This window comes from Cetorhinus maximus, chromosome 8, assembly GCF_964194155.1.
Source record: "Cetorhinus maximus chromosome 8, sCetMax3.hap1.1, whole genome shotgun sequence".
Classification (NCBI taxonomy): Eukaryota; Metazoa; Chordata; class Chondrichthyes; order Lamniformes; family Cetorhinidae; genus Cetorhinus; species Cetorhinus maximus.
Genome location: NC_135886.1, coordinates 2146634 through 2161596, shown reverse-complemented (window position 1 = coordinate 2161596; position 14963 = coordinate 2146634). Strand labels below are relative to the sequence as shown.

At 41.1% G+C, this 14963-nt stretch overlaps 1 protein-coding gene across 1 annotated transcript in view; it reads left to right on the top strand.

Annotated features, from left to right (window-relative positions):
- Positions 1-8370, top strand: part of mdm4 (MDM4 regulator of p53) — a 41277-nt gene extending 32907 nt beyond the window's left edge. Inside the window, exons 8-11 of the mRNA XM_078546290.1 lie at positions 1037-1191; positions 3075-3245; positions 4593-4697; positions 6018-8370. Coding sequence (XP_078402416.1) covers positions 1037-1191; positions 3075-3245; positions 4593-4697; positions 6018-6587 — 1001 coding nt within the window. The 3' untranslated portion in view covers positions 6588-8370. The remainder of the gene's footprint in view (positions 1-1036; positions 1192-3074; positions 3246-4592; positions 4698-6017) is intronic.
- The last annotated feature ends 6593 nt before the right edge of the window (positions 8371-14963 follow it).

Below are 14963 nucleotides of genomic sequence, written 5' to 3'. Positions count from 1 at the left end.
GTAAAGGTTTAGGATAGTCCCATTATCATTTAGGTGGTTTGTCTCTTGGACTGTAGGATAAAGGGTTGATGCTAAATATGTAACTAGACAGGCTACATCAACAGTGATGTACGATTACATGACAGAGTATACTGAGAGACAGTTCTATGTAGACCCTCATGCTAAGCCTATACTGCTTGACCTTTTTTTGAACATTATACTAACAGCCTTGCCTCCAGTAGTATCTGTAAATTCTGACTAAGGACAACCCCATCTAAGACCTGTAACCAGACTGCACCTTGTGTTTTACGCCAGAATTCTAACTGTTCGTTATCCTTGTGTGCTGGTTGTGAATACCAGCAGTTATCTTTTCTAAATCTCAGCCCTTTCATAAACCTACAATTTACCGATTTTAATATTTGCTTTGCTCAGTTACTCTTTACCTGGGATTTGACCATCCATTCAATCGCTAGCACCCGCACATACACATCCCAAAATGATGGGCTTCAAGTGTCTCAGGGTTATGCAGCCTTGATTAAGCATCCATATTATCCATATTATCTGACATTGCTTCTAGAAATTAATCCATCAGTTTTGGATTCTCAGTAACTATTAAGCTTTTCCTGTTTTTTTTTTTGTGTGCTTTATTGTGATGGAGGCTGGTGTTGGAATTATTCCCATTGCTCATACCAAGTGTTGGTATCAACACTGCTTTGTCAAATACAGCACAACCAGAAGCTGAATACAGTTATCTCCACTCTGCCCCAGAATTCTAGGCCAGGACCTGAGAAAAACACCTATCAAAATGACCTATTTCCCCCATTTTTCATAGTTGCTATCTCTGAGGGAGATGGTTGGGCCCCATGCTAACGACAAACAGTATCTGGATTTCTCAATTTCATTCTTGCTGTTCAAAATTAATTTGTATAAAATATATTTCTGAACCCCATGTGTATTTTCTTTTAGAATCCTCTTGCTTATTTTCAGTACAGAACTTGGGAATGTTCAAAACCCAATGAGCAGAGTTTTGGGAAAAAAACTGTGTTTAATTTTGTAGATGAGTCTGTGACAGATGAGCAATCTGAATATCAAGCCAAAGATAGTATTTCTGGTCTCTGGGATGCTGCTGGACTGCCATGGTGGTTTATTAAAAGCTTGCGCACTAATTATGGAAGTAGAAAGAGTGGATCAACAGATATTCACAGCAACCAGGTGAAGTGATCTTTAAATATTTTATAACTTTTTAACCCTTAAATACTATTCTGAACCCTTTTTTTTGAAAAGCTCTCTAGTGTCAAACAACGTTCCCTGAGGGGATAGGTAGGCAAACTGGTACCATAAATCAAGCAAAAATAAAAGAACTGGGACTGAGGTACAAAACTGCAAATGTGCAAACATCTTGCCTTCCGTTACCCTGTCTGATACACCTCATTCTCACCCCTAGCACTGACTGTAGAATTACTTATTCATGGAAATGAGCTAAAATTTAACTGCAGTTGACAGCCCTTATCTCACAGACTTTATAAAAAAAAAAGCATTTAATGTGTCGGTAAAGTGTGATGGAGCTGCCTGCAACAATTCCCTCAGGTTCTTGGCATATACCCATGAAGAGAGTTTGTCATTGAGGCCAAAATCACAAGCATGCAAAATGTAATGAAAGATAATTTTGTTGGTTCTATCCCTACCAATGTGGAAAATATATGGAACTTTGGGGTTCTGTTTAAGCTGACTGTGCAAGGTGAGAGAGAGCCTGTAGTCAGTAATATGCTTGCCTATATTGGGGTAGCTAGGAATGGAACCAAGTGAAGGTGATGTCAAGGGTGTGGACCACAGTGGATAAATGATAAGAGAGGTTGGTGTGGTCAATCAAAGGGTGGAGAGCTTGATGCAAGGAAGAATAGCCATAGTTGTCACAGCTGATGTCTATGACTTTGAGGAATGTTGGGGTGCAGGATTGGGTCTTGTGCAGGGCATAAGCTTGATGAGCGCAGGGGTTGGATTGGAGGGAGAAGTTAGGGTGTTACAAGGTCGGGGCTGGAGTATTGCAAGGCAGATGGGCAGTAGGGGAGTTTGAAGCAGCTGAGTAAGATGAATTTGCTTTTGATGTTGGAGGTGAGCTTGAAGGGAATTGTTAGAGAAGGTGGGACTTTCTTCAAGGATAAGCATGGAGTAGTATGACGATTTGGCCATGAGAAGATAATATTTAAAGTTTACATGTTAGAACCAGATTAGCCTTGCACTATGTCTACTTGAATCTACACCCATCGGTCTTGAGTTCAAAGGCTGTGCTGCTGGTTGGCACTAGTTACATAAGCTATGTACAAAGCACAGTCATTCCAAGGAGTAAATCTTGCATTTAGCAGTGTGGAACCACCCACGGATGAGGTGATGACTCTTCGGCGATGACTCTTTAATGCCAAGAAGGTGTTGCTAAGCCCTTCCGAGCAGTGTTTGGATTATGCAACCATAGGGATAGTCAAAATGCAATATAAAATAAAATTTAAATCACTCCTTAAGGAGGTGACTGAGCAGGCAACCTAAATTACTAGAGAAAGTATCTCTTAAATGAATCCAGCTTGGAATCTCTAGTCCACTGCTGTGGAGGTGAGTATAGTGAAACAAACTATCCAGAAATGGTCTCTATTTTGTCCTCATTTTCTGGGAGTGCCATTTTTGGAGCCATTGACAAGTTCATTTTTGAGTAAGGTGATAATTAGCATCCTTTTTAGGTAGATAAGTATTGAGATTTTGACTTTTTTCCATCCTAGGCTTGATCACTAGAATTTGGAATAATTTCTTCTTTGTGGAAGCAATCCAGATTGCTCAGGCAGAGGCAGAGGGATGCAGATTCCATTAATAAATGTACTCATACTCTGGCCACTTAAACTATGTTGAAAGCTTCTGTGGCACCACCCTGCCAGAGGACAAGCTTAACCAGCTAGCAGTAGATGTATCAGAGGCCATTGACTGATGGAGATTAAGACACCCTTGCATGGAAGATAGTAATTATGATGTGCCAAATAATGGCATGCTAGATTAGTTTATTTTGGGGCTGAATAAGATTACAACATTAACACACCATTTTTATTCCTTAGGATATAGACACTGCCATTGTTTCTGATTCGACTGATGATCTGTGGTTTCTGAATGAACCTGCCAATGACCAAATAAATGTGGAAATCAAATTGGAAACCATTGAGCCAAAAGAAAAAGATGCCTGTGAGGGCCAGAAAGGGGAGGAAGGAAAAAACACAGATTGCAAGGAGGTAGGCAAAATATTGAAGCAGACAAAAGTTACTTCTGGACACATCAGTCATACGTGACCCTTCTCTGTGCCCTCCTCCCCCACGCACCTACAAAATCACCACCACTTGAACTGTTGCTGTATGGGTCCTCTAATTTAAAATGCAGTTGTGTCACTGAATAAGATAAATAACAGATAAACAGACAATGTAATGTATCTTTGACAGTCTTTAGAATTAGTTTGAACAACCTTCCATTGTTTTTTTTTAAATTGTGGAAGACACTGAGCTCATCAGTTATCGAGAAGTTGAGCGCTAAACACAGCCAGCTAATTGGCCGTTCACCATGTTTTATCAGGAGAAGCAATGAATTGAAAAAAGTAAATAAAACACTAACTGGTTATTGAATTCTGTGTTGGTATTAACTCATTTATATGTGCTTTTATTGTCACATTTATTTTTTCCAATTATTTTATATAAATATCTGCAAACTTAATTTTAATCAAATATTCACAAAGTTTAATCACTATTTAAATATCTTTATTGTCATTTTGGAAAGTAAGTTGGTGATCAGTTGATGAGAAACAAACTTTGCTGGGGAGTTGGGAAACCTAAAGAGATCAGAAGGCTATTGTAATCTTTAACAGTGTACTGTTTGTGCAGTTTGGTCTCCAAAAAGTACAATATTTATTTAAAATGAAAAATTCATTTACATTTTGAAATCATTTTTGTAAAATTTGGTAATAATGACAATAGCTAGTTAAAGATTTTTTTTACCCTGGTCGTTGTCTCTCAGGTTAAAAAGTGCTCACTTTCCTTGACTGGAGAAGAACCTTGAGGTCTTTGGGGTTTGGAGTCGAAACTAGTCCAAATAGATGTCATAAAAGTCTCTTCTCTGAAGGCTGTTAACTTCACAAGAGAAGTTTTGAGCTTGTGGGCAATTGACTAAGTTAAATGCCCTGAATTTAGCATAAGTTGCTTCCAATTCAACAAGCTCAGTCATAGAAAACGCAAGAGTGAAATGTGTGGGGTGATTTTACTCTGGTGTAGTATGGTGGTGCTTCCTTGAAGTTGGTATACATCATCAGATGCGCGTAGACCGTTCTACAGTGCATCTAACCTGTTATATATGACTTGGAAGTGCTCGATACTGTCACTGGGTTACAAATATAAACACCCAACATCGTATCATTCTTCGCCGTGAATGTGAAAAGTTGGTAATCCTAACCTGCAAGTAGCCAAGGTAAGAATCAAAGTGCACTTAATCATTTAGTGACTTACACTTACGGTTTAGCAATCTTGGTGTCTTCTCTGTTGTGATTTTTTTTTCCACCACTCCTGCCCCCGACCCTGGCCTTTTTCTCCCTTTAGGTTATTGAAGTTACAATATATGAAGCTGATGATGATCTGCCAAGCTCGGGGGATGCTACTGACACGGAAATCTCTGAAGAGGTTGAGAATTCCAGTGATGTAAAGGTAAAGGCCTAATATTCTAATCATTCTGGGGTTTATTTGTTTTAGACACTCAAGATGATACACAGTGCAATCTTAATACAGTAAAAGGCTTATTATAATATTACATCTATATGTGTATACAAGCTGTTTTCCACACCAATTTTAAATATAACTCATTCAGGTGGAACACATTGGGTGTTGTGGCATCTTTGCAAATGCCTGAATCGCAAAAGTTACCCTGATACAATCCTTTCTTAATAGCTATGTGCACACTTTCCAGGAGTGGGAACTCTGGCTGAATTTTAACAAACTAATCTTTACTTTGAAGTTTATGCTTAATTGAAATTGCTTTCATTATTGGCAAAGACTTAAAAACATAAGTTGCTACAATTTATAAACTAATTCATTTTGGGGAACATAGGAACAGGGATTGGCCATTCAACTTCTCAGGCCTGTTCTGGCTTTCTGTTAGATCATGGCTGATCATCATCTTAACCCCATCTACCCCACCTTGGTTCCATAATCCTTAATGCCTTTGCCTGACAAAAATCTATCAATCCCAGTCTTGAAGTTTTCAACTGACCTAGCTTCAACCACTTTTCGGAGAGACTTCCAGATTTCCACACCCTTTTGTACAAAGTGCTTTCTGGCATCGCCCTTGAACAACCCCACACTAATTTGAAAATTATGGCTCGTTCAGAACCCCCCCCCCACCCCACCGGAAAAACTTTCTATCTACCCGATCAATTCCTTTAATCATCATAAGTAAGTCTATTAAATCATCTCTTGATCTTCTATATTCAAGGGAATTCTACTCTAGTCTCTGTAACCTGTCCATGTAATTAATCCTCTAGCCCCAGTGTCATTCTTGTGCTGCATCGCTTTCAAGGCAGATTTATTCTCCTGAACTCCAGATGGTGTCTAACTAGAGCTCTGTATAATTGTAACATAACTCCCACCCCTTTGTGTTCCAGTTATAAGAGCATAAGAGGCCAGCATTCCGTTAGCCTTTTTAATTTTGTGTACCTGTGACTAAGACATTTTGATGCAGTATGCTGCAATATCAATGCATTTTTTTTTAAGTATAATTTCATTTTCTAGAAAATAAACTTCTGCTATAATATTTCATTCAAAGCAACACAATTTATGCACCTGGAACTTACTAGTGGTTAGTATCTATTCCTTTCTGTTCCTGTTGTTCAAGTTGCTATTAAATATAAATATTGATCAAATTCACACCTTGAAAGCTAGAGTTGGTGATGGAAACAATATTTGCAAAGTGGTCCTTTCCTGTTTCCATGTGCTATATGGCACTAAAAGCATTCCTGCTTTTCCTTTTAGGATTCTTGGAAATGCACCAAATGTGGAAAGTGTAATCCTTCGCAGAAACAATACTGCCTGCGGTGCTGGGCGCTTCGCAAAGGCTGGCACCTCAACCCTAAGTTTGTACATTCCACATCTGACCCATTAATTACCGGCTTTGAGGAAACGGAGCACGAAGATATAGATGTCCCTGACTGCAGGAAGTCTATTTCTGAGCCTTTGATTCAGACTGCAGAACTAAAATGCAAGGAGAAAGGGAAACATGCCCAATGTGGCTCTTCTGAATCCTTAGAAAGACTTCTGCAGCCATCCACATCAAGTATCAGCTTGCCTGGAAGTAAAGAGGACTTTGAGCCTGTGGATCAAGGAGCAAAAACACGGTGTGAAGAATCCTTGCATTTTCAAAGGAATCGCTTGGGACCCTGTCTTGTCTGTGGTGTACGACCCAGGACTGGGAATATCATCCATGGAAAGACGGGACATCTTGTAGCATGCTATGCATGTGCTAAAATGTTACATAAGCGCAAACTGCCTTGTCCTGTGTGTGTGCAGCCAATTAATACAGTTATAAGAACGTTTATAGGGTAGCTACATGCTATGCTGCCAAGGTGACTTGTATTGAATGTGCATTCTAAAGCCATCTCTGTTTATGATTCTTTATCCATCTGGGATTTTCCAACCTCCTTTGCAACACGTGAAGGTAACGGAAAAGAACAAAATACCGGAAGAGCCAGGAATCTATTTTGGTACACGTGGAGCTGTTTATTACCATGCTGTTCTTGTCGTGGATTTCTGACATTAGTTTTATATCATATCGAAAAAGAGCATACATTAGCCATTTAGTTAATTAAATTAACACTGCATTGTGTGAGCTGAGGTAAATTAAAATACTGTAAACTTGACTTCATTAGACTTTCATTTGTTGGGTGCAACTTATTGTGATTATGTTGTAACAGGTAACGTAAATGCCCTGCACATTAATGCAGCCAATGTGCCAGATTGTAGCGTGAGGGATGGCAGTTTTGAAGTTGGATTTAGATTCTGGTCAATTCATTAAACATTGGGTTCTACTTTTATATTTATTTTTAGCTGGCTTTTGAGTAGCCTTGTACAGCTCTTTGAGCAGTGGTGGTACTAAAACTTGTTGTTTTCTTTCAGTTGTCATGCTCTTTAACTGTGATATTTTTATTAGTATTTTTAATATTGCCGATAATTGTCTTCACTGCAAGTTGGATCACAAACAAGTTTAAAAAAAAATGTTGCTGAAAGTTTTTATCAACTGGTAGTGTACTCGTCTCTGATTTGCAGAGCTCTGGATTCAATACTTTATAGGCTGTAAAGTACTTTGAGGCGTTGGGTGGTCATGATAGGTGCCATATGCAGGTCTTTTAATTTTGTTAATCCCCTTTTCCTAGAGACAGGAGGGATGATTCAGATTCAGTTTGCTGCTGCATTGCCTGTCATCAGCAAATTGTTTGCCAATTAGTAGCGCCTAGAATTTGAAACTTGACGCTACTATTGGATTATAAACACTAATAACCTTGATTGCCACTGGTGTTACTGGATATATTTAGCGGTTGAGATTCAGAAACGTAGAGGGATGAAAAAAACGTACAATATGCTTTTTTTAATGTTATATTTCTGTGTTCAGTGCATAATTTTTCATTGATTCTATTATTGCCTTCATCGATGATGGGCCTGTAGTTATTCATTAATATAACTGAAAACGCTTTTTCCATATACAACTCCAGTTTTAAAAGAACATTTAAATTTCCACTAGGTGCTTTTTTTTTTTGGACGTAGGCTTCACAGAAAATCTAGTGACAATGCTGGCTGTCTGAGATTAAATTGGCAGTGTATTAGCTAATGTTTCCTTCCAATGCCACAAAATATACGGCATCAGTCCAGATAAGCTTATTAGCTTTCAATTTTGAAATCCAGGTGAGAAGTTATGAGGCGGAATTATTTTCTCCAAATTAAAACCAATATACTTTTGTATTGTGCCATACATTGACCCATCTATATATGGTATTATCCTGACAACTGCTACTGCCCACTGCTATCCTATGGGAAGAAAGATATTCCATTAATGTTTCCATGTATTATGAAAAATACCCTATGTGTTAATAGTTAGCAAGTTTGAAATTTAATGTTAACAAATATCCTATATGTTGTTTTCAGACCCCTTCATGATTTTCATTGAGGTGGCCACTATTGTTGTCATTTCTGGGTGTTTGTGGGGAAGTCATGTCATTAACTTAAACTGTCCTGTGGTGTGATCATTTTTTACTAGGTTGCAATGGATGCATAGTGGTTCGTTCAGTCCTGCCAGAGAATGAACATTTGCACCAATAAACTATCAAGAATCTAACAGTTTGCTGTTTCTCATTCAGTAAGATGCTATGTGAGCACTTTTAACGTGCATTTTCTTATTTGGACTTAAACATGAAAAGAAAAATTAGAAAAAAGATCCAATCTCTTGCTTTTTATGATTGTTCGGAGGGACAATTTACCTTTTTTCGTTCCAATATATAGTGAATCATGACTGACTTCCATTTCAAATTGATTGACATTGTCCATGTGGTGTCTACTCAGATGCTTTTTCTGGCTTTTGCTGATTGGCACTGTAAAATATGGTTAGTTCTGGGTGTGTGCAGGGTTGGAGGTTGCACAAAAAAGGTGACTTAGTATAGTTCATAGCATAAGCCAGTCAGAGCTGAAGAAAGCTTTAGTAGACACCATGTGAGCAGAGTGAATGGATGACAGTTACCTGTAGCTCAAAAATGGATGGTTGGTACCTTTGCTTTCAGTGTTATCATTTATAAAAAGTGCAGTTTTTTTGATGAACCAATCAAATATCTCAAAATGCTCTTTCATTTTCTTCCTGTACAATGTCTTATTTTTCCTGTTGTTAATGACGGGAGCGAGGAAAACTGAACTCTTCTGTTTTCTCGCCGTCTGTCCATAACAGAAATTGGGATCTCAAGTCTGAGGTAGGATCCATTACAAACAAGCCACCATCTATCTCCTAAGGTGAACAATAGATTTTGACCAGAGGCATAGAAACTGATTCAAAACAAAAAATGCTAGAAAAACTCAACAGGTCTAACAGCATCTGTGGAGAGAAAGCCAGAGTTATCGTTTCGAGTCCGTATAACTCTTCTTCAGAAACTAATTGCTTACCTGAAACTGACTCATCAATGGGCAACACCACATGACCTAAACTCCACTGACCTTTGGAAAGTTTTAATGTTATATTCCTGGGCTGCCAGGGCACTCTGTTAGAACCATAGAACACTACAGCACAGAAAACAGGCCATTCGGCCCTTCTAGTCTGTGCCGAAATGTTATTCTGCTAATCCCATTGACCTGCACCCAGTCCATAACCCTCCAGACCTCTCCCATCCAATTTATTCTTAAAATTTAAGAGTGAGCCCACATTTACCACATCAGATGGCAGCTCGTTCCACCCACACACCACTTTGAGTGAAGATGTTCCCCCTAAACCTTTCCCCTTTCACCCTAAAGCTATGTCCTCTCGTGTTTATCTCTCCTAATCTAAGTGGAAAGAGCCTAGTCGCATTTACTCTGTCTATACCCCTCATAATTTTGTAAACTTCTATCAAATCTCCCCTCATCCTTCTACGCTCCAAGGAATAAAGTCCTAACCTGTTTAATCTTTCCCTGTAACTCAACTCCTTAAGACCCGGCAACATCCTAGTAAATCTTCTCTGCACTCTTTCAATCTTACTGATATCCTTCCTGTAGTTAGGCTACCAGAACTGTACACAATACTCCAAAGTTGGCCTCACCAATGTCTTATACAACCTCACCATAGCATCCCAACTCCTATACTCAATACTTTGATTTATGAAGGCCAGTATGCCAAAAGCTTTCTTTACAACCCTGTGACGCCACTTTCAGGGAATTATGTATCTGAACTCCCAGATCCCTTTGTTCCTCCGCACTCCTCAGTGCCCTACTATTTACTGTGTATGTCCTACCTTGGTTTGTCCTTCCAAAAATGCAACACCTCACACTTTTCTGCATTAAATTCCATCTGCCATTTTCTGGCCCATTTTTCCAGTTGGTCTTGAAAGCCTTCCTTGCTGTCCTCCAATCTTAGTGTCATCAGCAAACTTGCTGATCCAATTTACCATATTATCATCCAAATCATTGATATAGACAACAAACAACAATGGTCCCAGCACAGATCCCTGAGGCACACCACTAGTCACAGACCTCCAGTCTGAGAAGCAATCATCCACTACCACTCTCTGTCTTCTCCCACACAGCCAATTTTGAATCCAGTTTACAACCTCTCCATGGATACCAAGTGTCTGAACCTTCTGAACTAACCTCCCATGTGGGACCTTGTCAAAGGCCTTACTAAAGTCCATGTAGACAACATCCACAGCCTTTCCTTCATCTACTTTCTTGGTAACCTTGAAAAACTCTACAAGGTTCGTTAAATACGACCTACCACGCACAAAGCCATGCTGACTATCCTTAATCAGCCCTTGGCTGTCCAAATAATTGTATATCCGATCTCTCAAAACACCTTCCAATAATTTACCTACTACTGACGTCAGGCTCACTGGCCTGTAGTTACCTGGTTTACTTTTGGAGCCTTTTTTAAACAACGGAACAACATGAGCTACCCTCCAATCCTCCGGCACCTCACCCGTGGCTAAGGACATTTTAAATATTTCTGCCAGGGCCCCTGCAATTTCTACACTAGTCTCCCTCAAGGTCCGAGGGAATATCATGTCAGGCCCGGGGGATTTATCTACCTTTATTCGCTGTAAGGCAGCAAGCACCTCCACCTCTTTAATCTCTATATGTTCCATGACACTACTGCTTGTTTCCCTTCCTTCCTTATACACTATGCCAGTTTCCTGAGTAAATACTGATGCAAAAAAACTGTTTAAGATCTCCCCCATCTTGTGAGGCTCCACACATAGACAACCACTCTGATCTTCAAGGGGACCAATTGTGTCCCTTACTATCCTTTTACTTTTAATATACTTATAGAAACCCTTTGGGTTTACCTTCACATTATCTGCCAAAGCAACCTCATGTCTTTTTGCCTTCCTGATTTCCTTCTTTAGTATTTTCTTTCATTTTCTATACTCTACAAGTACCTCATTTGCTCCTTGTTGCCTATACCTGCTATACACCTCTCTCTTCTTAACCAGATCGCCAATATCACTTGAAAACCAAGGTTCCCGATGCCTGTTAACTTTGCCTTTAATCCTTACAGGAACATGCAAACTCTGCACTCTCAAAATTTCACCTTTGAATGCCTTCCACTTAATGAACATATCCTTGCCAGAAAACAACTTATCCCAATCCACTCTTCCTAGATCCTTTCTCATTTCCACAATTGGCCTTTCTCCAATTTAGAATCTCAACTCGAGGACCAGACCTATCCTTATCCATAATTAACTTAAAACTAATGACATTGTGGTCACTGGACCCAAAATGTTCGCCTACACATACTTCTGTCACCTGACCTGTCTGGTTCGCTAATAGGAGATCAAGAATTGCATTCTCTCTTGTTGGTACCTCTATATATTGATTTAGAAAACTTTCCTGAACACATTTAACAAACTCCAAGCCATGCAGCAGTTTTACAGTATGGGAGTCCCAGTCAATATGTGGAAAGTTAAAATCTACTATCACAACTTTCTGTTTCTTACATCGGTCTGCTATCTCTCTACAGATTTGCTCCTCCAATTCTCTCTGACTATTGGGTGGTCTATAATACAACCCTATTAGTGTGGTCACACCTTTCATGTTCCTCAGCTCCACCCATATGGCTTCTGTAGACGAGCCCTCTGGGCTGTTCTGCTTACGCACAGTTGTGATATTTTCCCTGACTAGTAATGCCACTCCTCCCCCTTTCATCCCTCCCCCTCTACCACGTCTGAAACAACGGAACCCCGGAACATTGAGCTGCCAGTCCTGCCCCTCCTGCAACCAAGTCTCACTAATAGCAATAATGTCATAATCCCACGTGCCAATCCACGCCCTAAGCTCATCTGCCTTTCTGACAATACTCCTTGCATTGAAATAGATGCACCTGAGAACATTTCTATCCCGTACAAACCTTTGATTTCTGTCTATACATGCATTCCTCGCTTGACCTTTATCCTCCTCCACCTCACTATCTGCTCTAAAACTCTGGTTCCCCTCCCCCTGCAAATCTAGTTTAAACGCCCCGGAGCAGCACTAGCAAACCTACCCGCAAGGATGTTAGTCCCCCTCCAGTTCAGGTGCAAACCGTCCCGTCGGAACAGGTCCCACCTTCCCTGGAACAGAGTCCAATTGTCCAGAAACATGAAGCCCTCCCTCCTGCACCATCTCCTTAGCCACATATTTAGCTGCATTATCCTCCTATTTCTAGCCTCACTAGCACGTGGCATGGGTAGCACTCCTGAGATCGCAATCCTGGAGATCCTGTCCTTCAACTTTGCACCTAACTCCCTAAACTCTCTTTGCAGGACCTCCTCCTCCTTCCTATCCACGTCATTGGTCCCTACATGGACCACGACATCTGGCTGCTCACCCTCCCTCCTGAGAATATGATCCGAGATTTTGCGGACCCTGGCACCAGGGAGGCAACAGACCATCCGGGATTCTCGATCTCTCCCACAGAACCTCTTATCTGTCCCCATAACTATCGAATCCCCTATCACTACTGCTCTCCTCTTTTCCCTCCCTCCTTTCTGAGCTGAGGGTCCAGCCTTGGTACCAGAGATGCAACCACTACAACTTGTCCCTGGTATGTCGTCCCCACCAACAGTATCCAAAACGGTATACCTATTGTTGATGGGAACGGCCACAGGGGTGCTCTGCTCTTTCTGTCTATTCCCCTTCCCTCTCCTGACAGTCACCCAGCTACCTGCCTCCTGACTTTTAGGGGTGACTGTCTCCCTGAAACTCCTGTCTATTACTGCCTCTGCCTCCCGAATGATCCGAAGTTCATCCAGCTCCAGCTCCAGTTCCCTAACTCAGTTTGTCAGGAGCTGGATGCACCTTTGGCAGGTGTAGTCACCAGGGACAATTGTGCTGTCCCTGACTTCCCACATGCTGCATTCGGAGCACTTGACTGCCCTAACTGCTGCCTCCATTACCTACTCCTAATTTACTTAAAGGAACTTACCTGGCCCTACCCCACTGGGAGCAAGCTCGTCCTCAGCCTCTGCTCACCGAAGCCTCTCGAGCCAAAGCCTCAAAGCTCCACTGCTTCACTGGGCCACTCACACACTGGCTGCTCCTCTTCAGCTTCCCCTCCTTTTATTTTCAATCTCCGCGCTCTTTTTAAAATGAATTCCCCTCGCTCTCCGCGCTCTTTTTAAAAAAGACGTTAAGCATCCAGCCTTTCAACACCAAAGCCAGACTCTAGGTTGACAGCAATGCCTAAACAGCCTTGAAGCCTGGTCCTCTGGAAGATTCCTGCCATCGCCTGTAGAGTGGACCAAATCTATGGATACCAACCTCATCTTGCTGCGCCAACATTAACTTTAAAGGAATATGCAACTCCTGCTTTCAGTTAGCTGAACCTTAACTCTTATATGAAGGAACCCTCACTTGAATCTGACATTCATGTGAATTAATATCCATATCTTTTTACTTTTTTCCTATCTCCTTTTGTGTATGTAGTTGAGATGACCATCCCCTGGGTTTGAATGTATGAACAAACAATACTCCTAATTTAACCCTGAAAGTTTGCTGTGGGCAGTGGTTAGCGCTGCTGCCTCACAAGGACCCGGGCTCGATTCTGACCTCGGTCTGTCTGTGGGGAGTTCTCCCCGTGTCAGCGTGGGTTTCCGTCGGGTGCTCCGGTTTCCTCCCACTGCCCAAAGTTGTGCTGGTTAGGTGGATTGGCTCTGGTTAAATTGCCCCCTTAGTGTGTGTGCGTGAGTGTGTGCCCTCTGATGGACTGACCCCACCCATTGCCTTTTGGGATAGGCTCTGACTCGTCACAACCCTGAATTGGATAAAGCGGTTCTAGAAAAAGAGAGAGAGTGAGTTTGCTTCAAGTCACTTTAAAATTGACACACCACAGCATATTTCAAAATCTAAAATATCTCTGCTCTCAGACAGCGGGAAAAATAAAGGAGTTCAGTTTGCCTCTCTCCCCTGTCCGTAACACTAGCCAAGATTCTAATGTCCAAAGTTTTAAACAAAAGCACTCCGCAAAGCCTGTCTACCATCTACAAGGCACAAGTCAGGAGTGTGGCTAATCTGCCCCAGGCCTCAACTCCTCTTTCGTGCCAGCTCCTAAGCCCTCAACTCCCCGGTATTTCAAAAATCTATCTACCCTCGGAGAAAAAATTCTTTCGCATCTCAGTTACAAAATAAGGGGATACTCATTTAAAACTATGTCCCCTAGTTCAAGATTCTCTCACTAGTGGAAACATCATCTCAACATCTACCCCGTCAAGCCCCTGAGAATCTTGTATGTTTTAATAAGATCACCCCTCATTCTTCTAAACTCTAATGAATAAAGGCCTAACCTGTTTAGCTATTCTTGATAAGTCAACCCCTTCATCTCAGGAATCAGCCTCGTGAATCTCTTTTGAACTCCTTCCATTACCAGTAAATCCTTTCTTAAATACGGGGACCAAAACTGTACACAGTACTCCAGGTGCGGCCTCACCAACACCCTGTAGAATTGTAACAAGAGTTCCCTATTTTTAAACTCCAACCCCCTAGCAATACAGGCCAAAATTCCATTTGCCACCTTAATTACTTGCTGCTCCTACATGCTAACCTCTTGTGTTTCATGAACAAGAACACCCAGATCCCTCTATGCTGCACTTTTTTGGAGTGTCTCCATTTAAATAACAGTCTGCCTTTTGATTCTTCCTACCAAAGTGTTTGACCTCTCACTTTCCTGCAGTAAACTCCAATTGCCAAGTTTTTGCCCACTCACTCAACCTATTTATAACCCCT